A 27,330-nucleotide genomic window follows, 5' to 3' on the forward strand; every position below is an offset into this window, starting at 1 on the left:
AAACTCAGATAAAAAGCTTGAAAAAAGAATGAATTAGTTGAAAAGTGCCACTCTTTAGCATTCAGAAACACTAAAAGAAATGAATAAAAACATTGTGGTGGTCAGTAAATGTTACTTTTATAGAGCAAGTGATCATCATCACCTTGTCAAGAGTCAAGAATCAGAATTGGACAAGGTGATGATGCTGGAACTTTTGTTAGGTGCTGTTCCAGTGAGATTTACAAAGATGACAGCCTGAAGAAAAAATCAAAATTCCGTCAGTCCTTGATGATATGGGGCTGCATGTCAGGCAAAGGCACTGGGGAGAGGGCTGTGGTTAAATCTTCAATAAATGCACACGTTTACATTGCACCACCTCTGGCTTTTATGACAGCTTGGAGTCTCTGAGACATGGACTTGATGAGTGTTCTTTATCAATTTGGTGCCAACGCTCAACTTTTTGTTTGCATTTTCCAGATCATCCTTCCAGGTCGGAGCCTTGCTGTGGACCTTTTTTTTTTTTTTTTTTTTCCCAATTTCTACCACAAAGCCAGAGGTGGTGCAATATAAACATGTGTATTTATTGGAGATTTAACCACAGCCCTCTCCTCAGTGCCTTTACCTGACATGCAGCCCCATATAATCAAGGACTGAGGGAATTTTTATGTTTTCTTCAGGCAGTCATCTTTGTAAATCTCACTGGAACAGCACCAAACAAAAGTTCCAGCATCATCACCTTGTCCAATGCAGATTCTTGACTCTTGACAAGGTGATGGTGATCACTTGCTCTATAAAAGTAACATTTACTGACCACCACAATGTTTTTTATTCATTTTTTTAGTATTTCTGGATGCTAAAGAGTTGCACTTTTGAACTAATTCAATATTTTATCTGAGTTTGTTCTACATGATAAAATGTCTGAGTGAGTGCTCGTCCGAGACTGATGTTTCCATAATTTTTGCTAGTAGTTGTAGTCTCTCTTTGGGAACTGGCATCTCAGTAACAATAGCCGCAATAGCATTCGTGTGGTGAATTTGCATAGTCTGAGCTAATACACTGAGTTGCAAGGTGTAGTCAGTAGTGGTTCTGAAAGTGGAAAGGGTCTTTCAGTAGAGTATCCCAAACACAACATCTTAGAAGGAAAAAAGCTAGCTCCCAAAAACGTCCACACGGGATACAAACACAGTTAACAGTCCGGACAAATCCAAGCATGCTACTTGATACAAACATCTGAAATGGGCAACAGGGGCGACTCCTCTTCGGTTCGATATATTTATATATATATATATATTTATATATATATTGCATGTTGGTTGATATGCTATATTTTACAACCTCTCAAACGGAACATCCCTCCTCCACCCGCTTTCACGACACTGACAAAGCAGGTGACCCGGGGCAACCGATAAGGATAGATCTACCTTTGATGTACTCTAGCAGGTTTTGTAGCATACAATACACTTACATTTTGGTATACAGGTAGTCCCCGGGTTACAACGCACACGACTTACGTGATGTTGACTTTACGGCACCGGAGTTTTGTACGCCATTTTGTCTCCAGTCGTTTGTGTTTTTTAAGTAATGTTGACTTTTGTTTTGTGATGCATGCTTTTATTTTGGTGCAGGAAGCATTTTCTCGGGAATCTTTTGTTGACTTGTGATATTGTGACCCTGGATCCAGTTTGCCTCCTTGCCTGGGTCTCTTTGCTGTTTTGCCTTGCAGTTTGATTGCTGTCGACCTGAATAAATTTTCAACTTGTTTTTTCAAGCCTTTTTCCAGCTTTCAAAATAGGGGTTTAAAACTAAGGTGAATGCGTGGAGTTTTGCCTTTTGGCCGGGTTGTTGGACTTCCGCCAGCCCGGGTCGTCGGGATTCCGCCGGCCCGGGTCGTTGGAATTACACTAGCGCGGTTCTGGCGATTCAGCTGGCATGATTCTGGCAATCTTCCTGAAAAGTCAGATTCCTTCAACACGGAGAACGTATTTGCGCACACGAAGAAGCCGCGCAGCCGAGAGAGAGAGAGTGAGGATAGATTACAACTGCAAGCCTGCGCTTACATTTATTGCTTGTGATGCATCCACAGAGGCAACACCTGTAAATAAGACCTTTTGTACTGTTTAGTGTGCATTTTCAATTGTGTTCAAATACTTGGGCAAGTTCATGTGATATTTGTTGATAATGTGCGGGCGCTAACTGATACATGCTAATCGTTTGTGTGGATTGTTATTGCTGTATCGGCAGCTAGTTCTAAAACGCAAACTTGATTTGTTGTGATTGAAGATGAAACTGATTTGATATAATTTTTATTTTAGTTTCAATCTGCAAGTGTCGATATCATGAGCAGCTGAATTAAGTCAGCAAACCACACGGACGTCTGACATCGTCATTTCGTAGCTTAGCTCGCTGTCTAGCTAGGACTGAGCTCTAACGTCTTGGCGAGGACAATGACGTATAATACATGTTTGGATAGTTATTTTGAGATTTGGGGTTTATTTAGGAGTACCTAAAGGGTTAATTTCGATTTACGCGATATTGGGGTTAAGTCGGCAGCGTGGGAACAGAACTCGTTCGTAACCCGGGCACTACCTGTATTCCATTTGAACTAATTGGATTGCCGTTGATGGCTACTGTCGTTCCATCCATTTTGACCATCCCAGGTTAAATGGATCGGACGTCTTGCGCCGTCAACGGCCCTGAAACGTGATCATTCACTGCCAGCCTTCCAGTTAAAGTGGATTGGACATTTCAATTGCAGCGAACGATTGGATCTGTTGCAAAACAGTTGCTTTTTACAGTTGTTTTATTCTTTTAACATATAGTTTCTTCATCTGAGATGTCTTTTTTTATTACTCTCGAGCAAGATGCATACACAAAGGAATGGTTGACATAAAGGGGAAGTGAGGAGGAGAGAGATTGCATTAAGGGGATTTTTAACTTGTCACTTCTTCATCTGGTTTGTTCATGGACTTGAGCTGCTCAAGCAGGCTGGTGGGGGTAAAGATGTTGGTCGATCCTGAGGACACACACAAATACAAAAGAACAGTTAGATATTTGTATGAACGTACACACAGAGGAAAAATGTGTTTTCAGCTCTCGCTATAAGGTACTAATGGGGATTGTAATATGTGTGCTCTATGTTGAAAAGGAAACTTTTTTCCATTATTATATTCATTTTACTGCTACATATGCTTAATCAATTATATAGGTAATTGTAATACTGTGCATTTTAAAAACAGGAATTGTGCTCGAGTGAGTTGGCGTTTTCGTTGAGATGGAAGCAGAACTTTGCTGCTATCTTGTGAGATCTATAAATTGCACTTAATTGTGTGTTTTTTAGTAGTAGTAGTTGTAGTTGTCCGGTCACACCAAATGTGTTGTTGTACAGGTAGCTCATGTTTTACTTTTAACATTGGTTGACTTGTAATTAGACTAGTGCAGGGGTCAGCAACCTCAGACATTCAAAGAGCCGTTTGGAGTGTCTCCCACCCAAAAATAAAATACCAGGAGCCACAAATGCCCTTTGACATCAAAGATATAATGAACTGTAACAAAAAAAAATTGGGGGGTGTTTATCCATAGTTTCCCTGTTGGGGGCCAAATACTTTATTTTGTTGTTTGTATTACAACAGCACCATCAGTTTCAAATTTTAAATACAGAAAGAATAGAATAGATAGAATGTACATTTTTCAAACCTAATTTAATTTCAAATCAAATACTCATTAAGTCAGTGGTTGCCGTTGACAGCGATAGATGGATTGTGTCACTACCCAATTGTGACAGGCTACCGGATTGTGACGATTGCTACTGTGCATGCGCGACCCGACGCCGTTTTCTCTCGAGGAATGACGGGAGATATAGATATGTACATGATAGATTAAATGATTAAAAAAAAAAAAAAATTTCTTTTTGTTTTTTTTGGGTGATTTTTTTTTTTTTTAACTATCCAATGATTATGCCGAAGATAGAAGTAAACACAATGACTTTAAATGTTGGAACCCTTTTTAATGTACATGTGTAGAACATACCAAAACAACTCTACTCACGTATGCAAACATAGGACTCTGAACCCTTTGTTCATTTTTACAATAACTTTTTCTTACTAGGGCTGCAGCTGTCGATTATTTAGGTAATTGATTAATCTATCAATTAGTTTGAATAATCGAGAAATCGGATTAGGAACATTTAATGTCATGCAGAATCAATTTTAGGAGATGCTAAGATTGCACTTTCAAAAGAGCAGTAAATGCAAATACAAAAGAAAATTCCAGAGTGTTTTTTTTTTTTTAACTTGTCAAATTCAAAAATTTAACAATAAATTAAAATACCTTAGTTTAAAACAATAATAACTGAAGATGAAAGCACAACAAAAGAACGGTTGGCTAACTTGCATAGTAAAAGTCTCCTCGCTTAAATGCTATAAAATGCTAACTTATTATTATCTTTTTTTTTTTTTTTTTTTTTTTTTTTTTTTTTTTAGAATGCTCTTCACAAATCTAATCACACATGAAAAAGCCTGCCAAATATACCTCTAAACTAAATTACGAATGCATAAACAATCATATTATCTAAAAAAAAACAAAAAAACACAACTTTCCGTTGGTCTTAACAGGGAGCTGCTGGATCCAACCATGTTAGATATTATGTCATATTCACTGTTGCCACTACAGGACAGTGTAGCCGCCCAAATCAATAAAACTGAATGCAAACACTTTAAAAACAAACCATTACAACATCACTCTAATCAAACGAATCCTCAAAGCAGCAAACTGTGATTCGAAGCTTTTTTTCTAATTGAGTTACTCGAGTTAATCGTTGCAGCACTACTTACATATATCTTATAAAAGACCAACAAAAAAGTCTAGTTAAGCTATAGATACCTGAAAAACCAAAGTCTGTAACATTTAAATAAAGTTTTTGGTTTATTTTCAACAGTGTGATTGGTCTCTAAAGGGTTTAATTAGGGTGAGAGGAGAGAAGGACAGTTAGGTATGTAAGAAAGCACTTTTTAAATTCTTGAAAGACATTAAGTCAATGTATAGATCATAAGGGTGGAGGAATGGATCCTGCACATTTTGTACATTAGGTGGTGGTATGCATCTGAAAACTGATTGTGAGAAGAATAATTTTAACGCGCACTCAAAGCACGGCTACCATATTGTGAATGGCTGTTCACGTGACTGCGCTACATCACTTGGCCCGTTGGAGTTGTGCTTGTAAACGCGAGAGATTCAGAAATATAAATGAATTATTCTTCGAATGTTCATGCACGTGGGTTAAATAATAATGTTTTTATATGTCTGAATTTAACATATAAATCACCTTAGGGACATCGCGTACGTAAAAAAAAAATCTTGATTAATGGCGGATTGTAAGCAATTTCCAGGTGTATACCACCATCTAGTGTAAGAAAAGAGAAAAAAATTATATTTATTGTTTAATCTATAATACATATATAGTACATATCCATATATCCCATCATCCCTCGAGAGAAAATGGCGTCAGTTTGCGCACGCTCAGTTGCGCATGCTCAGTAGCAATCCGTCGCGGTCCAGTAGCCCGTCACGATTGGTTAGTGAAAGACTGGGCATCTACTAGTGATACTAATTTAAAGGGAACCTTGGACTTAAAGACTTGTAGGCTCTAATAAGCCACAATTGTTCTCTTTTACTACAATTTGTTATTAGAAACACATAAAATATTGCTATTGATTTAAAAATCTGTAATATTTAGTACATGTTTTGACCTACGCAGGGCGCCATGTTTTATGGACGCTCGGGGTGATGACGTAGATTTTCACTGTCACTCGACGAATGAGGAAGATGTCCAACACATAGGCTCATCGGTTAAAAGTGGCGAATACTTACTATTTGTGTTTTTATTAATTTTTCATTGCCTTAAAATACTTTTTGCATCTGTTTCCCTTTCATACTTTAAAGCAAAGTGTTTTCTTGTGGTAGCCTTAAAGCAGATTTTTGATCTGTTGACTAAATTAATCACGTACAGTGCTGGCCAAAAGTATTGGCACCCCTGCAATTCTGTCAGATAATGTTCAATTTCTCCCAGAAAATGATTGCAATTACAAATGCTTTGGTAGTAATATCTTCCTTTATTTTGCTTGCAATAAAAAAAAACACAAAAGAGAATGGGAAAAAAATTAAATCATTATTATTTTACACAAAACTCCAAAAATGGGCTTGACAAAAGTATTGGCACCCTCAGCCTAAAACTTGGTAGCACAACCTTGAGACAAAATAACTGCAAACAACCGCATTTGGTATTCTTCAATGAGATTCTTACAATGCTCTGCTGGGATTTTCGACCATTCTTCTTTGGCCAACTGCTCCAGGTCTCTGAGATTTGAAGGGTGCCTTCACCAAACTGCCATTTTCAGATCTCTCCACAGGTGATATATGGGATTCAGGTCTGGACTCATTGCTACTCAGTGCTTTTTGAAGTGTGTTTGGATCATTGTCCTGGAAGACCCATGGTCTCTGAGGGAGACATGGCTTACGCACACGGTCAAGAAGTCCAGTGCCAGAGATGGTAAAGCAACCCCAAAACATCAGGGAACCTCCGCCATGTTTGACTGTGTTCTTTTCTTTGAAGGCCTCATGTTTTCCTATGAACTGTATGTTGATGCCTTTTTTTTTCACACAATATTTTTATTGATTTTCAAACTAATAATTCACACCATCAAAACAATACCATGAAGAGACCACGCCAAGAACGCACACACACACACACACACACACACACACACACAAAAACCAACCCCAGAGAAAAAAATAATTGTTCCTCTACCATTATTAAGCTCCAGCTTCACCCCATTTATCCTCCATAAACACAAAATCACAGTCCCTAATATGATATAGTAAGCCTCAAGACAGTTTCATCTTTTTGACATAGTTCATAAAAGGTGTCCATAAGTCCTCAAAAATCTGTTGTTTGCCCTTCAATATGTATGTCATGAGTTCTAGAGGTATAACTGACAACATCTGATTGATCCATTGTTTGGTAGAAGGTCCACGATCCGATTTGTTGATGCCTTTTTCCAAAAAGCTCTGCTTTCGTCTCATCTGACCAGAGAACATTCTTCCAAAATGTTTTGTCTTTAGATAAGTTTTGGCAAACTCCAGCCTGGCTTTTTTATGTCTCTGGATCAGAAGCGGGGTCTTTCTGGGTATCCTACCATAGAGTTCCTTTTCATTCAGATGCCAACGGATCGTACGGGTTGACACTGTCGTACCCTCGGACTGCAAGACAGCTTGAACTTGTTTGGATGTTAGTCGAGGTTCTTTATTAACCATCCGCACAATCTTTCATTGAAATTTCTCGTCAATTTTTCTCCTCCGTCCACATCTAGGTAGGTTAGCCACAGTGTTGTGGGCTTTACACTTATTGATGACACTGCGATCAGTAGACACAGGAACATTCAGGTCTTTGGAGATGGATAGACTTGAGAGTGTACATTCTTCCTGACAATTTTGCTTCTCAAATACTCAGACAGTTCTTTGGTCTTCTTTCTTTTCTCCATGCTCAATGTGGTACACACAAGGACAAAGGTCGAGTCAACTTTAATCCATTTTCACTGGCTCCAAATGTGATTTAGTTATTGCCACCACCTGTTATGTGTCACAGGTAAGTAACAGGTGCTGTTAATTACAAAAATTGGAGAATCATGACATGATTTTTCAGAGGTTGCCAATACTTTTGTCCGGCCCATTTCTGGAGTTTTGTGTAAAATGATAAAGATTTATTTTCTTTTTAAATTCTCTTTTATGTTTTTTCATTGCAAGGAAAATAAATGACGATATTACAACCAAAGCATTTGTAATTGCAATCATTTTCTGGGAGAAATTAAGTATTATCTGACAGAATTGCAGGGGTGCCAATACCTTTGGTTAGCACTGTAGCATAATATCTTGTGATAGCTTTAAAGCAGATTGTTAGCGTATTTAAACCACCCTTATTTGATATGACTACGTTTAAGTATTTTCTTATGGCATTTTTAGTATTCCGTATCCGTATGCATCTAAACAAAACAAGCTGAAAGCGTACTGTATCACTTTGGGTGTCAAAATCGCGTCATTCAACCAACGTAGTAACACATAGTAACGCACACTGTCTCGCTGCCTAATCCGAACGGAGAAAAAAAAAAAACGTAATGCACGAAAAACGTACAGATTTTGAACGTACGGCTTACACATTTAAAAATCAGTGCTCACTTGTACAAATTACACTGAAACCGTACAACTTGACAGGTATGCGCTAGACATCCAATCCATTTGAAGTGGGAGGGTGGCAGCGAATGAACGAATTCGCTGCCACCCTCCCACTTCAAATGGATTGGACGTCTACTATTGATGAACTAATTGAAATTCACAGCAGAAGGATGATTGGGCTTCTAGCATCGTCAATGGCACGGAAAATGTTAACTGCCAGTCACAGAGAGCCACATGCGCCTCTTGAGCCACAGGTTGCAGACCCCTGCCCTGGTTGAACAAGTCAGAAACTTCAAAAGGGAGACGAACATGTGAAATAATGCTAACATTAATCATAGAATACGAACTTTCTAGACAGCTGAAGACACATTTCATTGTTTTTTTTGTTTGTTTGTTTGTTTTTAATACCTGACCCGGTGCAGGAGTGGAGTAAAGCAAACATCTTGCCGAATTTTGTCCAACCTAGTTGCCAGTTCTAAACAGAATTTCTTCCCCCAAAACAGGTCCGACTATTTGATTTACTCCTTACAACACACAACAACATTTCAATTGGCATTGTTTGTTTCTACTGTAAAGCTGCATGCCTGTGAATTATTTCTCCAAATCCCCCCAAGTTTGCTGAAATAAACAGAGGCAGCAAGCACTATTTTGGTTGGTTTAAACAGGGTCAAACATGCAGCTTTGTCGCACAGAAACAAACAACGTTTTTTTTTTTTGTTTGTTTCTTTTTTCTTACTAACTACGATACTGACTTCTTGTATGTGGATAAATCTGAAGCGCGTAACAAACACAAATACCTTCTGTAAGTAAGTGATGGCCATTTGTGCATAGAATGTAAAAAACAGTATGCGCCAGAGCAGACATACTGCCAACTGAGAAACCATAAAGAAAACTTTGTTCGGAAAATGATATCACTTTAGCGGCTATGTTAGGAATGACAATGATTTGCTGTAACAATATGTTCCTTCCAGAGAGGGGACTGACGTGGGAATGAATATTTTGGATGACCTACTCCAAGAATGCATGTTTGTCAGATGTAATATTGTTAGACAATTTACAAAAGAATGCAATACGGTGTTTACCTTAAGTTTGCTAATTTTAAAGCAACACTATGTAACTTTTCAGTTTTGGTCGATTTTAGCCAGTGGACAAAAGCGGTTGTGTTTTGCCTTAAAGTGCCTATGACAGCAAAAAGCATGTTTATTTCATATTTCACGCGGTATTTTATGCTCCTGAATGAAATGGACCACTTGGATGTGTGTGGAAGTATCAAAACGGTATATTTTTTCACTTTTTTTAAGCACACGCCATGAAAATGATTGACTTCCTGGATTGACAAAGAATGTGAATATGACATCAGCGGCTAATCACCTTTAGTATACAGCCAATACTACAGTATGAAGAATGATTGCGGATTCAGTTGATTTAGCAGATTATTTAGTCTATTTTTCGCATCATGCCACCCCGATGTGCTGCAGGCTTTTGTTGCTGCACCAGGGAGAGGCGTGTTAGCCTTTTTGAGTTTTCCAAAAGTTCCTGTTCACCTCGGATGATGGCCAAAACAAGTCCAACAACTGTGGGACCAATGGACCGACAAAGAAGTGAGTAAGCTACGTACTTTTTTTATATTATGTCAAATACTGGGATGATGGCACGCGTTTTAATTAGGAGGTGGCTTGCATTTTATGGGTGACAATGCTCCTTGTCCACCGAGAAGGCCACTCGGACGACGACTGGCGGCTTGCCACACACCATTGTCACTTCCACCCCCTCGGTCCTACTCGCGTCCCCGCCGAGAGTGCGCTATCCTCGGCGTGGCCACGAGCAGCCCCCTGCTCCGACGTCGGCTGGTTTGTCCCCCGAGAATGGGCTACTTTCGGCGTTCATTCCCAGCGACGAGCACTGCCGTGGCCGCAGCAGAACGGCGAGCCGTAACTTGCTCGCCGCCGAGGGCTGGCCGATCCAGCCCACTCGGTCCTATTCGCGTGGCCCCTGACAATGCACTTTTCTTGGCTTGGCCACGACCAGCCCCCCGCTCCAAAGACGGCCCGTTTGTCCACCGAGAATGGGCTATTTTCGCTGGCCGATCGGTGAAGACAAATCAACCCTGCTGCCATGTGTGACATGAGTCGGGGTAGTTTTGTGTGATTTTTCGTTTTGGAAAGACGAGAATAAAACTTGGAAGGCTGCTCGGTTCGGGTTAGTATGTTGGCTAGCTGTAATGCCTCCTGTTTTGTCTAGCTGTTTCCTCTGTCTAAGAAGCCGGGGCAGGGAAATGACAAAAGCTGGACTAACTCCGATGACAAAAAATACCATTTGGGAGAGGAAGAAGTCGGCATTTTTGACCATTATGCAGTAATTTTGCCCTGTCATACTGAATAAATGCATTTTTAATATTTCATATTCCATTTAGCACAAGACTGTTATTTGTCATGACTACACCATTTATTTAGCAATTGGGGAAAAATACGTAGATAAAAAGAATATCCTGTAAAAATTTTGGAGTAGAGAGATTGAAACAATCATGACATTTTGCTGCTCTCTCGTATTTTCCTCTTTATGAAACTTCCCCCTCAATGGGCCGAATTCTAAATCCGTAGAAATCGTGACCCTGCTGATGTCATCACCCAGCTGGGGACGCCAGAGCGCTATAATGACAGACGGGTCTAAACGGCAGATTAAAAGACTAATTTCTCGTCATCTGCGCTTTGCCAAACTGTAGTATATAGTCGAATCGTCTCAAAATATTGTAATTCACATGATAATTCTATTTAAGATTTTTTTTATGCTGTCTCAGGCACTTTAAGAAAAACTGTGTTGCCCATGAGGACCAGCGCATGAGCGCATAGTGTCGTAAAATCTTACCTACGTAAAATCTACCGGTCACCCGCTGATGGATTACCCTAATTTTCGGACTATAAACCTCTATTTTGTCCACTCATTTGAAATCCTGCGGCTTATGAGACAGTCCGGCTTATTTGTTGATTTATTAGGGTTAACAGGTAACACTTTATTTGACAGTGGCGTCATAAGACTGTCATAAGACCGTCATAATCATGACATGACACTATCATGGGCATCACTGAATGCTTATGAAAGATATCATGACGTGTCATCTGGCAAATTATGTCACTAACTCCATTTATGTCTAGCTCAGATCTTTTACATCCAGTCAAAAGTGAGATAATTTGCAGAATGACACTGACTGTTATAAGTATTCATTAATGCTCACGACAGTGTCATGTCAAAATTACGATGGTCTTATGACAGTCTTATGGCATCACTCTCAAACAAAGTGTTACCAAATACCATAACTAACAATTAATGAAACAACTGGAAGAGTAACTGAAGAAATAATTAGCCCAGAACATGAATTATGATTCTTATTTACATCTGTAGTGCTGCAATGTATGCTAGGAGGCATGTTGGACGACAACAGTGTTGGCAGCAGAGGTTGACAGTCTCCCCCAAGGGAGCAGTGATGGCCAAATGAAGCTTCTTGAAGCAATCAAGCTTTGCAGCCCATTGGTTTAACGCTTCATGGTGGTTCATTTGGTATTATGACAGTCTTATGATGCCACTGTCAAATAAAGGGTTACCAGTTAATATTCTATAATACAATGAGAACAGCTGTGGCTTATAGTCCAGTGTGGTTTATCTATGAAGAAATACAGTTTTCGTGTCAAATTTGGTGGCGGCTTATAATCAGATGTGCTTTATAGTCCGAAAATTACGGTAAATGATATTTCTGTTTCCAGCGGCTGTGTGAAGGATGAATAGTAATGAGGTAATGAATCCAGTTGTGGCTTATCAATAGTATATGACAGTTAGCAACCATGTGGCCTTGTGTGGCTAACCCTCTCTCCAGCCGAACTTTGATGGGGTGCGCCACGCCAGCAAGTGAAAGCAGGGCCAATATTTATTCTTGAGGGTCCTTTTATCCGTTTTTCCTCCTCAGACAAAACTTATTGTCTGTTTTGTTGCTCTGCCATCCATGCAAATTTTGCGCAAAAGTGTTCGCATCGACTTCCGTCTTTATAATGTATGTGGAAAGAGGGAAGTGACGTAGGACGTAAAGCATTTAGCACATTTGTAGTTTTTTTGTGTGTGACAAGGTTCCTGCCACCCTCCTCAAAGTTACCGTATTGGCCTGAATATAAGACGGCCCTGATTATAAGACGACCCCCTCTATTTCAAGACTCAAGTTTGAAAAAAGACTTTTTGAGCACCAAATTAATTTTTATACAGAAAATAATTACAGTACATCTGACACAAATGATTATAACAATATATTTTAGACAAAAACGATGTTATTTTGCCTCATTCAAATCTTAATATCTGAACATTTAAATATGTAAACTAAAGTGCAATCATATTAGTAAATGAATGGCTTCTGGTTTTTGAAATGTAAATAAACCAATCTATTGTGATAAAACAACAAAATTGCAATAACTGCATTAACCATCAAAGTGAAGTCTCAATCTATTGTGATAAAACAACAAAATTGCATTAACTGCATTAACCATCAAAGTGAAGTCTTAAGGCCGAGTTATACTTCCGCGTCAGACCTTTGCCGTCAAGGAAGACCCGAGTTACGACCCTGCGCCGTAGCCTGACGCGCGCCTCTCGAATTTTCTAACCTTCGCGTCGCGTAGACGTGTATGACGTGGCGAAAACAGACTGTGATTGGTACACTCAGACTGTTGTTTCCGGTTTGGCGCTAAAACACCGCCATTGTAGAATAGAATCAAACATTATTTTCTACACGCAAAAATGGACCAAGCCGACGGGAGTATGATCGAAGAGCAAGTCTCGTCAAGACATTATTGTGATTGCCAAATGGCAAGGTCGGTGATTGAAAAAAAAAAAAAAAAAAGGAAGAACCACCAAGTCGTGTGTGTTTGGAATCGAGTGGCCACATGAAGCGGTGACCCAGCTGGCCAAAAACTGCCAACTTTTTATCATTTTATGTCGTATTTTTGGTTGGTGCACTTAATCATTTATTGTGTACATATGTTTGCTGTGAGTCTGTGACTTATTTACGTGTCACACTTCAAGTATATGGAAAATAAAGCACAGATTTGGTGTCAAAAGAGTTGTTTTGATCTTTAATTTTCAATAACAGACAGTTCACACACGATACATCATCACTGATTGAGAGTGCCTCGGTGCTTTTTATGATAACGTTAAAATCAAGGCTCCCAACGCAGTTTGGGAAGTTCCGTAGACGCCAGAAATCTGCTATGGCTTCCCACTGGCTGGTTGTAGGACACGGCAAACAAATCGGGCTGGAGGGCTTTGCAGATCTTGAACGCAGTGCTCGACGCCAGTTTGAAGCTAGCCGCCACAGCTAGCTCTCTCCACCCGAGTCTAAAACTCTTTGTGCGGCATCAAAAGTCGGCCAGACCGCCTCGAAACCGTCTTCTGCGTCGCCTGACCCTCAACATTTGTATGTTCAATATTTTTTTCAGTGTTGATGAGCAGAATATTTACTTTCAAGAGTTCCATTTTGCATTGTTTATTTTTCTCCAACTAGCGGAAGTCAACAAGCATGCACTAAACCGTACAAACATAACGCCACATCCCTCTAGTGACTTGGCGGTGAATTACAGAGCAACACGTTCCCTCACCGCAGAACTATCAAATGTCGAATGACGCCGTCGTCGCTGCGCCGTCACCGCAACGCGGGAGTATAACTCAGGCTTAACTGTAACTGTAGTCTTGAAACAAATCTGAATAAGGAAAAACATTGCAATAAAATAATGCAAACTGGTTAAACTAGTAGCTGAGATCTGTCATGACAGAACATCACTTCAATGATATCTGGCGCCATCTAGCGTCGTGAATGAGGAGAGTCGCTGAGATCTATCACAACAGAACATCGCTTCAATGATATCTGGCGTCATCTAGCGTCGTGAATGGGTATAATGTCTAGACCGCAAATATAAGACGACACCCTCTTTTTCAGTCTTATTTCAATGCAAAAAAACGCCGTCTTATTTTCGGGCTAACGGTAATTAGTGCCGGTGAAAATGATACAGACACCCTCGAGATATAAAAGAAGTGTCATTCAACGAGTTGTCAAATGACATATCATCACTAATGTAATGAACATATTTTAGAACAGTTGAAAAGTTACCTGGTGTTGCTTTAAATCCAAATGGGCCATTTTGATGCAATGCGTGTCATTGTGTTGAACAGGTGTTCGATTCGTGTCATCATTAGTAGTTAGTTTGCTAAAGCATATCAGGTGAAGCAATGCTACATAGCCACACTGTGTCAGCAAAGAGGCGTCACTCATGCAGTTAATTTTTTGTTTTTACAGTAAAGTAACCATGACCAAATTGGATCATTTGTAACGCCACCCTCTGCTGACGAGCCATGTGGGCATGTGATGATAGTACAACACAACATCAAGGGAGAAAGGAGATACTCCTTCAATGAACTTCAACCATGTCCTGAGAGAAATCAAGGTGATTGTCGTGACCCCTTAAGGGTTCATTTGAAAAATAAACAAACAGTAAAAAAGTAATCATAAAGATGGAACTTGGGGTAGATTAAATCTGAAGTGAGCGGTTAACGGTGAGCCTTTCGACCATCAAGGGGCGATTTAATCCACCCAGCAGAGATGATAGGAGACGGCAGCAGGGATGGGGGTTGGCCGACCCACTCGAGCATGGCCGCTCTTCAGCGCACGCCTCTCTTTATAGCCTTTATGTTTTATTCATGCGCATCCGTACGGACGATTTTTTTTTAAGGCTCTCGTTTTGTCACGCAGCTGGAAGTCACGACGAGTGTTTAGTGACTCTTTCATTGTGAGTTAGAGTACACTGCAAAGACACACCTCCTTAAAACTAGTTAAATTCCATTATTTTCAGTGTAAATCTACTAGAAATAAGTGAAATTATCTGCCCGTGCTTCAAGTAAATTTTACTCAGATTTCTTCAAATAAGAAAAATAGCTGGCTGAAAATGAGTTTAAAGGATTTATTCTGAGCAATAAATAAGTATATTTAATCTTTAAAAAAGCTTCTTTGTTAGAAATGTTCTTAATTGAAAAATAGATATTGTTCAAAACATTATTTGAAAGCAAATTTGTCTTGATTTAGGTGAAAAATGACCAATTTATAGATTTCTGGGTTTAAGAACAAATAGCAATATTTACTTAAAGTAAGTGAAATAATCTGACGCAATAATCTGTTAACTAGTCTTTAACGCTCAAAACAAGATGGGGGAAATTATTTGACTAGATTTAAGAAAAATAATCTGATTAAGATGTTACAAATTTGCAGTGTAGAACATTGTTACTATGCTCATTTTTAGCCCATCTATGCTTTTCATAGTATATGTTAACATTATGCTTGATAAAATTGTGTGATTTATATTTCATTCTCTTATGCAGTGTTTTATGTGGGCCATGGGACACTAGAAATTGTCAGGTGTGCCTTTTTTTTTTTCATAACAATATTTGGGTGTTTTGAAGCACACTTGGCCGTGTTAACAGAACGCGGACGTGATCGGGTGGAGGTACAGTCAGAAGGAAGAAGTAGGTGGTATTGGAAGAAGTAGCAAGGTATTGCTGGTGTCGCGTTCAAGAACTGCTTGGATTTCTAGCCATCAGCCACCTTGCTGTCCACGACAATGTGTTGGGATAAAACGCAAGGAGCGGATTGATGGTCGTCAAATATGGATAAAATGGAAAGGATACTTTTGTGTATATCGAACCTTGACTAGTGTAATCAAATGATGTACAGTAGACGTGCTGGAGTCCACACTGTCGCGGACAGCAAGGTGGCTGATGGCTATAATTCCGAGCAGTTCTTAAACGCAAGACAAGCAATTACCTCAATCACCCGAACCCACGCGACCGAGAACCTTCCTTGTGGCGCGCACGGAAATCGTGGTGGCAGTCATGGATAAGTTTTTAAAAAGGACAACTTCGAAATCCAAACTGAGCCCTAGACAAGATTCTGACCCAGATGAAGGCCCTGGTACGGGTCGTGGCAAAAAAATAAAATAAATACGCGAAGATGGAAAGCTCAAAGGCAAGGCAATTCATTCTGATTTACTTTCACCGGGGATGCAACAAAACCTACTCCATTATGTTTCACATGCCATCAAATATCACACTGAGTAAGTAAGAATATTGAGAAGTTATATTTAAATATGCTGTACAGAAAGACATCTTGGAAATTTTTTAGTTTAGTGGTGTGCTGCAAGATTTTTTTTCCAATGTAAAAACGTGCCGTGACTCAAAAAAGGTTGAAAAACACTGCTCTTATGTTTTAACATCAAACTACGCATTTTTCGTTTTAAAGTAGCAGTTGTTCGATAGTTTTATTATATACAGGTAGTCCCCGGTTAGTCCTACGCTGGCGACGTAACCTGAATTTCTGCATAAATCGGACTTGACCCTTTAAGTACCCCTAAAAAAACAAATCTCAAAATAACTATCCAAAAACATGTATATTATACGTCATTGTACAGTCCTTGCCAAGACGTTGGAGCTAACTCCTATTTATACAGCGAGCTAAGATGTAATCTTTCCCCCCTCTCACTCGGCTGGGGAAATTCTCCGTGGGAGCAAATGCGCTCTTCCTCGTGTGTGCGTGTGTGCTGTTCTTCATGCACACGAATACGTTCTTCGAGTTAACATGCGCTCTTACTCGCGTGCAGAAGTCCTATCTTCTCCACGCTTACTGCGCCAAAATAAAAGCATGCATCACAAAACAAGTCAACACATTAAACAATTACACATTTCGTCAAAGGACAGAACTGTCGTATTAATAAAACAAAGTAAAAAAAAAAAAAAAAAAAAAAAGATACTGTGAGGTACAATAAGGTACTGTTTACAAGACTAAAAAAAAAAAAAAACACTGTAGATGAAATAGCGGACGAGACTCCAGCATCGTAAGGTCGAAATCATGTAAATCGTAACCTGGGGACTACCTTTATACTATAGAATCAAGTTATCGAAATTATCTGCATTAATGTGTGAATTTTACAGTAAACTTCCACTAGGTGGGACAAACAAATTTTAAAAAATATTAAATATTTAGTTAAAGAGTGTCAAGTGTACTAAGTTAAAATATGTCAAAAACGCATGGAAGGGGGTAAACTATTTCAATATGGAGTATTCATAGTAGAAGTCGACCGATATGGGATTTTCAAATGCCGATGCCAATAACAATATCTAAAAAAAATTTCGGCCGATTGCCGATATCCAAAGCCCATTTCGTAAGCCAATGTACTTTTTTAAATTGCTTTATCAGCTCCAAATTTACAGTGATGACCAGAGACTTAAAGGATTAATTCAGCTAGTGCTACCAAACCAATGAACACAGCACTTCTTTTTATGACTATACACACTCAGTAAGAACAGAACATTATTTTCAAATAATTATCCACCAGGACATTACAATGAGATGTAAACAAGTGAGCGCTTAAGAGGATGCTCGCTATGCTAAAACTAATGCTAATGCGCATGCTACGCTAACACTACGATTTAGAGTGTAAGGATCACTCAGTAAACACCTTAAAAGACTAAAGCAACACTGCATATTATCTCAAGGAAGATTAAAAAAAAAAAAAAAATCATACAATAGTCCCCGGGTTACGAATGAGTTCCGTTCCTACGCTAGCGACCCAATTTCCCAATTTCCGCATAAGTCGGAATTCACCCCTTTGAGTACTCTAAAATCTAAAAATAACTATCCAAAACGTTCAAAAGTAACACATTTGGTCTGGCTGGCCTTATATGACTGAGGAGCAGACTCCAACATCTGACATGGATAAAGGATAGCTGTACTCTGATTTGGCCCACATCAGGCTGTAAGTTGTTCGAGCTCATATATGTTTGTGTATGCATTTGTAATTAATATTAGACCTACAGTTTGTGGAGTTATGGTTGAGCGATTTGCTATGAGAATTGTAAATACGTTAGCATTCGTAGCATTGAAGCTAACAGACTTTGTTACATATTGGTCAGATTATATTGACGTATGAACACCAATTATTTTGTGTCAAGTGTTTAAAATTTGTGTAGTTTTGAACATACAGTAAGTGTACATACAGTATGTGCTATCAAACTGAACAACTTCACTTTTAACGAGGACAGAAAACATCAAATTAATAAAGTTCAGTAAAAAATAACAATGTGAGATACAATAAGGTACTGTTTAGAGTTTCGAGTTACAGTTTGTGGAGTTATTTGTGAGCGATTTGCTATGAGATTTGTAAATATGCATTCGTAGCATTTAAGCTAGCGGACTTTGATCAGCAAATTAGGCTAATTTAATTTACTAGATTTACATAATGATCACACTATATAGACATTTGAACACCAGTTGTTTTGTGTCGTGTTTTGTTGTTGAAATGCAATGTGGTTTTGAACATAACAAATTGTCAAAAGTAAAGGAAGTAAAAAGCTTCAAAAAGCACAATTTCCTTGTTTGCTGTCTGTCAAGCTGAAAAACTTCACGTTTAGTGAAGACAGAACACATGATATTAATAAAGCAAAGTAAAAAAATAAGATACTGTGAAGTACAATAAGATACTGTTTAGAGTTAAGAGCTACAGTTTGTGGAGTTATGTGTGAGCGATTTGCTATGAGAATTGTAAATACACATTCATAGCATTTAAGCTAGCAGATTTATGTTAGGAAAATTAGGCTAATTTAATCTACGAAATTTACATATTGATCAGACTAGAATAATGTTTGAACACCAGTTGTTTTGTGTCGTGTTATTTTTAAAATGTGTGTAGTTTTGAACACAAGTGTACATACAGTATGTGCTATCAAGCTGAACAACTTCACTTTTAATGAGGACAGAACACGTCATATCAATAAAGTTCAGTAAAAAATAAGATACTGTGAGATACAATAATGTACTGTTTAGAGAGATTTGTAAATACGCATTCATAGCATTTAAGCTAGCGGACTTTTGCAAATTAGGCTAATTTAATGTGTTAAATTTACATATTGAGCTAGCGGACTTTTGCAAATTAGGCTAATTTAATGTGTTAAATTTACATATTGATCAGACTAGACTGATGTTTAAACACCAGTTGTTTTGTGTCAACTATTTTATTGTCAAAATGTCAAAATGTCGTCTTGAACATACCCATGTACATTTACGTTTACACATAGACTTCATAATAGTATACTATTGACGGGTCAGGTTGGTCATGCATTGCGCCTCGCATTCAAGTAGGGGGACGCCTACATCACTAGGAGTTATTCACAAACACACACACGCAGCGATCTAATGCCGGATTTCTGTTGAAAAAGTACGAAAGCTGTTCCGCATACAAATAGGAAGGATTGATTTGTTAGAGTATTCAAGGTAATTATCATATTTTTCGTACCATGCATACATTTTGAAACGTTGTGAAAAAAAACAATGGGAGAAATTAGCCGCTACCGCATTAGCATCATAGTTCGCAATATTTACGTAAAATAAATGCTAACTGCATGCTTTTTTTGCTTTTAACCAGGAATTGAGACTGTTTAACGTCCCAATATATATAGAATTTGGGGATTTAAGCATTTATTCACAATAGTTTTCACCGGAAAAGCTCTGTTTACATAAGGTGGCCGCTAGCTACATTCACTAACAGACTAGCATTGTACTTCGACATATTTACGTAAAATAAATGCTAACTGCACGTTTTTTTTTTTGCTTTTAACCAAGAATCGAGACTGTTTTACGTCCCTCTCTATAAAGAATTCTGGGATTTAAGCATTTATTCACAAGAATTTTCACCAGAAAAGCTCTGTTTACATAAGGCAGCCGCTAGCTACATTCACTAACAGACTAGCATTGTACTTCGACATATTTACGTAAAATAAATGCTAATTGCAGTTTGTTTTTTGTTTTTTTTGCTTGTAACCAAGAATCGAGACATCTCTCTCTATAAAGAATTTAAGCATTTATTCACAAGAATTTTCACCGGAAAAGCTCTGTTTACATATAGAGGCCGCTAGCTACATTTACTAACAGACTAGCATTGTACTCTGACATTTCTATGTAAAATAAATGCTTGTATTTATTACATTACAATCCTTAATGGTTTTGTTTGCTTGTAACCAAGAATCGAGACTGTTTTACATCCATATCCACTAGGAATTCAGGGATTTAAGCATTTATTCACAAGAATTTTCAACGAAAAAAAGCTCTTTGTCAGAGATTCCACTCGGACAGCTTTGCTGGCCTCGCCAACAATGCAGGCCCATTATTAGCGGCCCCGTGTGCTGTCAATACATTATGAAGTCTATGGGTCACGTTTACAAATTGTGAAAAGTGAAAGAAGTCAAAAGCTTCAAAAAGCACAATTGCCTTGTCTACCAAGCTGTGCAACTTCACGTTTAGTGAGTACAGAACACATATTAATAAAGTAAAGTAAAAAATAAGATACTGTGAAGTACAATAAGGTACTGTTTAGAGTTTAGAGCTACAGTTTGTGGAATTATGTGTGAGCAATTTGCTATGAGAATTGTAAATACGCATTCATAGCATTTCAGCTAACTGACTTTTTTTAGGCAAATTAGGCTAATTTAATCTACTAAATTTACATATTGATCAGACTAGATTGATGTTTGAACACCAGTTGTTTTGTGTCAAGTGTTATTGTTAAAATGTGTGTTGTTACTAACATAAGTGTACATACAGTATGTATTATCAAGCTGAACAACTTCACTTTTAATGAGGACAGAACACGTCATATTAATAAAGTAAAGATACTGTGAGATACAATAAGGTACGTTTTATGTGACTTTAAAAGAATGACTGGAGACAAAATGACGGACGAGACTCCAGCGTCATAAAGTCAAAATCGCCTAAGTCGAGTACGTCGTAACCTGGGGACTACCTTTATTTACAAACCAGGCAAGCCTGAAGTTCCCTCTCGCAGCCTGCCTTCAAACTGCTGCAGGGTCCTTCCGGGGTCCTACCGTCAGTCAGCGACAGCCATAGTTGCTCACACAGATGCCTGATCAAAATCCTTTTTTATCGGCTTATTTTTTTTGTTTTGTTAATCGGCCGATGCTGCAAAAAAGTCCATATATTGGCCCAATAAATCGGTCAATCTAATTATAAAAATTATATAATAAACTATTACAATTAATTATATAATAAACATCTAATTCATAGACTCAAAATACTGTAATTACAGTGTGCTTTGATGCTATAACGTACTCTGATAGAGCGGCTCATGCGGTGAGAAAAGGCCATGAGGTACCCATCCCTGGGGGTCACAAAGAGGAGGGGTGGTGGAAGTACATAAAAACACTACTGAGTGATTAAAAAGAACAAGGAAGCCCTTGTGCTGTTAAAAGTTCAGAAAGGGCTTCTTGAGCGGCTGCCTTTACTTTTTTCTGTGTGAATTCTCTCTCCCTCCCTCCCAATCTGTCTCTGCCTCACTCGTCTGAGGCGTCTGCGTCCTCAAAGGACACCCTAGTGGACTCTCGGAAGTCGGGGTGCTGCAGGTCCGATAAGAATTTGGTGGGGGTGAGCATGTGGGTGGAACCTGTAGGAGGAACAGAGGTGGCTTCACCACTCGTCTCTCAACACGTGACAAGGCCCTCATCCACTCTCTCCGACAAACAAAGGGTTTAAAAAAAAAAAAACAACCAGCCGCTCTTACAAACACACACAGACACACGCATTAACAGTAGGGATATATGCTGTACATAATCACATTTTGAACAAACACACTAGGAAGGCAGAAAGACAGAAAAAGACATAGCGAAGCTGCAATTGAAAAAGAAATCATTTTGAAAGACAAAAGCTGAAGCAGAGCAAAACAGGAACATGGAAAAGAGCAGCACAAAGAAGCATCAAGAAGACATTAAATCAACAGTCCATGACAGTAAGGGCTGCTATAACGTAGGACATGACACACATTAAAAGACATGTTGTAACTAAGGGATGTTAACACTTCAGCGTTCTTTAGTAAAATTCAGTATTTGACTTCTTTCGTGGCATCTTGGTGCTGAAGTCATTTGAGGAGCTTCACAAAACAAAAGTAGTCATTTACTGCCATCGTGTGGACTTTATAGGCCATAACGGCGTCTTAAGGTGTGCGTCAATATTGTTTCACCATTTGTCTCTGTACAGTATATAGGGACACTATTAACAAAAAAATTGCTTTTTCACTGTTGACCTGATGCCTCTTAGTTGTCTGTACTTATTGCATTGCAATTATCTTCCCTAGACACGAAATGAGACTGTAGTTGTAAAAAGGATGATGAAAAAAATTTAATTCATTCGACTTAAGATAGCTAGAATGAGGTTTTTCAACAAAACCATCAACAACAAGTTGAGGTAATTAAAGGAGAAATACAAGGACAAGAAAAAAGGCTTTGGGCACAAGGGTACGCCCTGGCATAAATTTAATTTTATTCACATGACGGCCTACTTCTTACTTTCAGCCTATCCCCTCCCCATTTGCAGAACTCACCAATGATGGCTTCCCACTTCCCATTGGCCTGTGTGACCTCATAGGCGCAGCGCATCTCGCTGAAGGACACTCCCCCAATGATGAAGACCATGACACGAGGGCCGGTGCGGTATTCTCCGGGTGTCTTGTTCTTGTGCCAGTGTCCATACCGAGCACTGTCAGTGAGCACAAGCATGTCAACTTGATTGATACTGGATATGTCCAACACCTTCGTGAAGTTGGCCCCCCTATCAGATGCAAATTTATATAAAAACTAGAAACTGGAGAAACTACGATCAGGCTTTGCTTTGGTGGATATACTGTAGATCTATCAGGTCTCTTCCGATTGATTCGGGGACATCATGGGGACACATCTGTTTGTCTCAGGTCACTTCCTTTTAATTAGGGGACAATAGCGTACTGCGCGAATGCTATTTTTAGACCGTGACGTCGCCATCTTAACCCAGAAGTGGGTCAACATAGACACGCCCTTGCATACAACTCATGTCACTACTAGGGCTGTCAAACGATTACAATTTTTAATCGAGTTAATCACAGCTTAAAAATTAATTACCGTATTGGCCCGAATATAAGACGGCCCTGATTATAAGACAACCCCCTCTTTTTCAAGACTCAAGTTTGAAAAAAGACTTTTTGAACACCAAATTAATTTTTATACAGAAAATAATTACAGTACATCCGAAACAAATGATTATAACAATATATTTGAGGGAAAAAGCATGTTATTTTGCCTCATTCAAATCTTAATATCTGAACATTTAAATATGTAAACTAAAGTGCAATCACATTAGTAAATAAATGGCTTCTGGTTTTTGAAATGTGAATAAACCAATCTATTGTGATAAAACAACAAAATTGCAATAACTGCATTAACCATCAAAGTGAAGTCTAACTGTAACTGTAGTCTTGAAACAAATCTGAATAAGGAAAAACATTGCAATAAAAAATTGATTGAACTTGAGAGAAGCTGAGATCTGTCATGACAGAACATCGCTTCAAAGATATCTGGCGCCATCTAGCGTCGTGAATGGGGAGAGTAGCTGAGATCTGTCATGACAGAACATCGCTTCAATGATATCTGGCGCCATCTAGCGTCGTGAATGGGTATAATGTCTAAACCGCAAATATAAGACGAACCCCTCTTTTTCAGTCTTATTTCAATGCAAAAAACACCGTCTTATATTCAGGCTAATATGGTAATTAGGGGACAAAAGTGTACTGTACGAATGCTATTTTTAGACCGTGACGTCGCCAGCTTAACCCAGAAGTGTGTCGACATAGACACACCCTCGCATACAACTCATGTTATTACTAGGGCTGTCAAACGATTAAAATTTTTAATCGAGTTAATCACAGCTTTAAAATTAATTAATCATAATTAATCGCAATTCAAACCATCTCTAAAATATGCCATATTTTTCTGTAAACTATTGTTGGAATGGAAAGATAAGACACAAGACTGACATAAACATTCAATATACTATATATGCAAACGTTGCAGCAACAAATGGCACCCCTTTGGTTCCACTTTGCAGTAGATGTATGGGGCTAGATCAGTCTCATAATGAACATAAATTTCGAGTGATGACATCTGTGCTACTTGGCACAAGTTGTTGGGACACCCCTCTGTTAGTGAGAGAGTTGGTACGCTCCGTCAACCGCGACGGAGGGGCTTCGGATTGACATCATCACTCGAAATTAATATCTCAAAATCCATCAGCACAAATGAATTTTTTTACAGCACAAACTGGCACAAACAAATTGCAGCATTGCGGGTTCCTTCCGCCGTACGTGGGGGGCCCCGTGACGTTATCACTTGAAATTAATATCTCAATATCGCAAAAACGGTAGCAGCACAAACAAAAAAATTTATAGTACAAACCAGCAAAATGAAGCATAAATGATTGACACTATTTTTAGCCATTTTTAATCAAAACGGGGGGCTGGTTGACCTCAGATTGACCTATAAAAGAATTGTAAATATCTTAAAAACGATAGAAGCTCGAACGAAACTTTTTATAGCACAAATGTAGCACAAACGATTGACATATTTTCTTATATAAATTTGCGTCTAATGGGGGCCAAACTTCACGGAGGTTATCATTAGACCTCCCTGCACAATTTAAAGATATCCAATACAATTCACTTTGTTATTAGTTAAACAAAAACTGTATTGTTATGTGTTCTAATGTTTTTTGCTGCAGTGTAAAACTGTGTTTTTACATCATACTGGGAATTTAGAGGTGGAGCATCCTAAATATGTGCAAAATATTTTCTTATGTATTTATTCCATATCTGCAAAGTTGATTGTATGTACCTGACAGCAGTGGTACTGAAAGAGGCAGAAGAGCGAGTAGAGATGTAGGGGTAGTGCTTGGTGTCTAGCTTATCATCAATGGCATCCTGCAGAGGGACAAAAGGGAAAATAATCTTCTGTTATTCAATCCAATAAAATGAATTCATTTATTTAATAAGTCTATGACTGTTTGAGATATGTTTCTTACACTACCTTTACGGTGCACGTTAGATAACTTGTAAATGTGTAGTAGCACTGTTTAGATATACCATTTTTGATAGCAGAAAAACAATGACCAGCATAGAACAATAGAATCAATAAAAATCCATTCAAAGCAGTTGAGTGCTATTACTGTTTTATTTATATTTATTTGGCAAATCTCTACGCATGTTAGGGCTCCCTGATACAGGCAGGAGGCCAGACGGGAGAACGATGGCTGATACGAGCCATCACAATCAGCCACCTTTTTTTTCCCCCCCTTAAGTTATCCTGTTCACCTGCTTGACACGGAGAATGTGAATCTGAGTGTCTGATTCGTCTGAACAGTTTTAGTGAATAACATGGGAATATGAAATACTCCCATTGTGTCATCATTTAATGTTCCTCTTTATGAGGAGAAAGCAGAGAACAGGAAGGGGTTATGGGGGGTACAGAAAAAAATGAATAGGAGAGAGACAGAAAAATGACAAACAACAACAAGAAATACATTGAACGCCTACACTAACTATGAATATGTTGGTGCCATCGTTAGCTGATTGTATTTCTGATTGACACCATGTGGGGGGCCTGATGACCAAGAAGAAAACGGGGGTGGGGGGGTGGAGTAGGTCTGACAGATAAGTCATTGGGAGGGCTTAAGTGTACACAAATCAGCCATGTGAGGTGTAGAACCCAGTATTTGTGTGAATTCCTTGTGAGTGTGGAGATGTTGGCATCCTATTTTATGCTGCTTGATCGCTAATCTCGACACTGAGTTTCTCTCCTTGAGTGTGTCTAATTGCACCTAGTCATGCGTGAATCCCATCAGACATGTGATAGTCCTGCAGACAAGTGGAAACGCCGCCCCAAGGGCCACGTCCTTTCCCCAGCCAATCGGGGCGGGCGAGCCAAAGGAGCCCATCCCTCTTACAGCAGCGCAAGCAAGAGGACTTCTGTAATCCCCCGAGATCAAGGGTGGTCCCCTGGAACATCCGCGCCCGCATTAACTGCCCTCCAGGGATGAGATGAGGTGACAGACCATTCTGTTTCAATAGCGCCTTATCCATCGTGACTAGGTAGCAAGCAAGTTGTCAGGTAGTGACCATGTTTGAGCAAAATAAAACTTTTCAACATATATATTTAATCTCCAAAGTTAAATACTGTATTGTTTCAATATGTTTTATTTATTGATTTATTTTTAACAACAACAAAAAAAGAATCTACCAAAACACTTTTTGTCTCCTCAACACCAACAACTCAGCACCCCACTTCCTGCGCCACTGCCCGTCAGTCACGCTCAGCGTTCAGGTATTCCGCCATTTTACCCAGCTAATCTGACTTCTTGTTCCGTCCCAGGATTCCCCATGTCTGACCCTTTATCGTTACCACCACCTGATTGACTTCTTGTCTACTCTCCCTTGCCAGCCACGACCCGGCCTCCCTGTGCGTCCGCTGCAACCCTCGCCCTCAATTCAATAAACCTTATATACTATATCACTGTCATTCTTCCTTGAGTGCTTTGGGATCCCCTTCCCAGTGTATACTAAAATATACTGAATATCTTCTTCTTCCAGCCTTCGACAGGGGCGGACGTGTTTCCTCCCTGCTCCTGCTGCTATCTTCGTCAGTCTAGTCCAGTGGTGTCCAAACTATTCCACATAGGGCCGCAGTGGGTGCTGGATTTCATTCCTACCAAACAAGACATCTTTTCACCAATCTGGTGTCTCACAAGTGTAATCAGTTGATTGCAGTCAGGTGCTGCTTGTTTTAGGCAAGGCAAGGCAAGGCAAATTTATTTATATAGCACAATTCAACACAAGGCAATTCAAAGTGCTTTACATCACATGAAGACCATAAAAATCACATTTAAATCAACACAACGTAAAAACCAAGACAAATGATTGCATTTAATCACAGAATAAAAATAAATAAATTTAAAAAATAAATAAATAAAAATAAAGCAAAAACTACTACTACTAATAATCATTGAAATCAGCAATGGAGATAAGCACAAGAGGAATAGAAGGCAGGTAGGTTGAAATATATAGACAGTTATGGATATGCAGTGCCAAACAAAAGCGTTTTTAGCCCTGATTTAAAGGAGCTAACAGTTTCAGACGTTCGGGTAACTTGTTCCAGAAGTGAGGAGCATAATAACTAAATGCTGCCTCACCC

At 38.9% G+C, this 27,330-nt stretch overlaps 1 protein-coding gene across 3 annotated transcripts in view; it reads right to left on the minus strand.

The window, feature by feature from the left end:
- Positions 1 to 1,063: 1,063 nt before the first annotated feature.
- The window catches only part of stxbp1a (syntaxin binding protein 1a), a 78,156-nt gene continuing 51,889 nt past the window's right edge, over positions 1,064 to 27,330 (minus strand). For 2 of the 3 annotated variants that reach the window (XM_057818527.1, XM_057818529.1), the window contains 4 exons: positions 24,979 to 25,064; positions 22,662 to 22,816; positions 21,571 to 21,728; positions 1,064 to 2,992 (listed from right to left, as the gene is read on the minus strand). In XM_057818527.1, coding sequence (XP_057674510.1) covers positions 21,619 to 21,728; positions 22,662 to 22,816; positions 24,979 to 25,064 — 351 coding nt within the window. In that variant the 3' untranslated portion in view covers positions 1,064 to 2,992; positions 21,571 to 21,618. The remainder of the gene's footprint in view (positions 2,993 to 21,570; positions 21,729 to 22,661; positions 22,817 to 24,978; positions 25,065 to 27,330) is intronic. The other variant, XM_057818528.1, reaches the window with a different exon arrangement.

Source organism: Corythoichthys intestinalis, chromosome 17 (genome assembly GCF_030265065.1).
Source record: "Corythoichthys intestinalis isolate RoL2023-P3 chromosome 17, ASM3026506v1, whole genome shotgun sequence".
NCBI lineage: Eukaryota > Metazoa > Chordata > Actinopteri > Syngnathiformes > Syngnathidae > Corythoichthys > Corythoichthys intestinalis.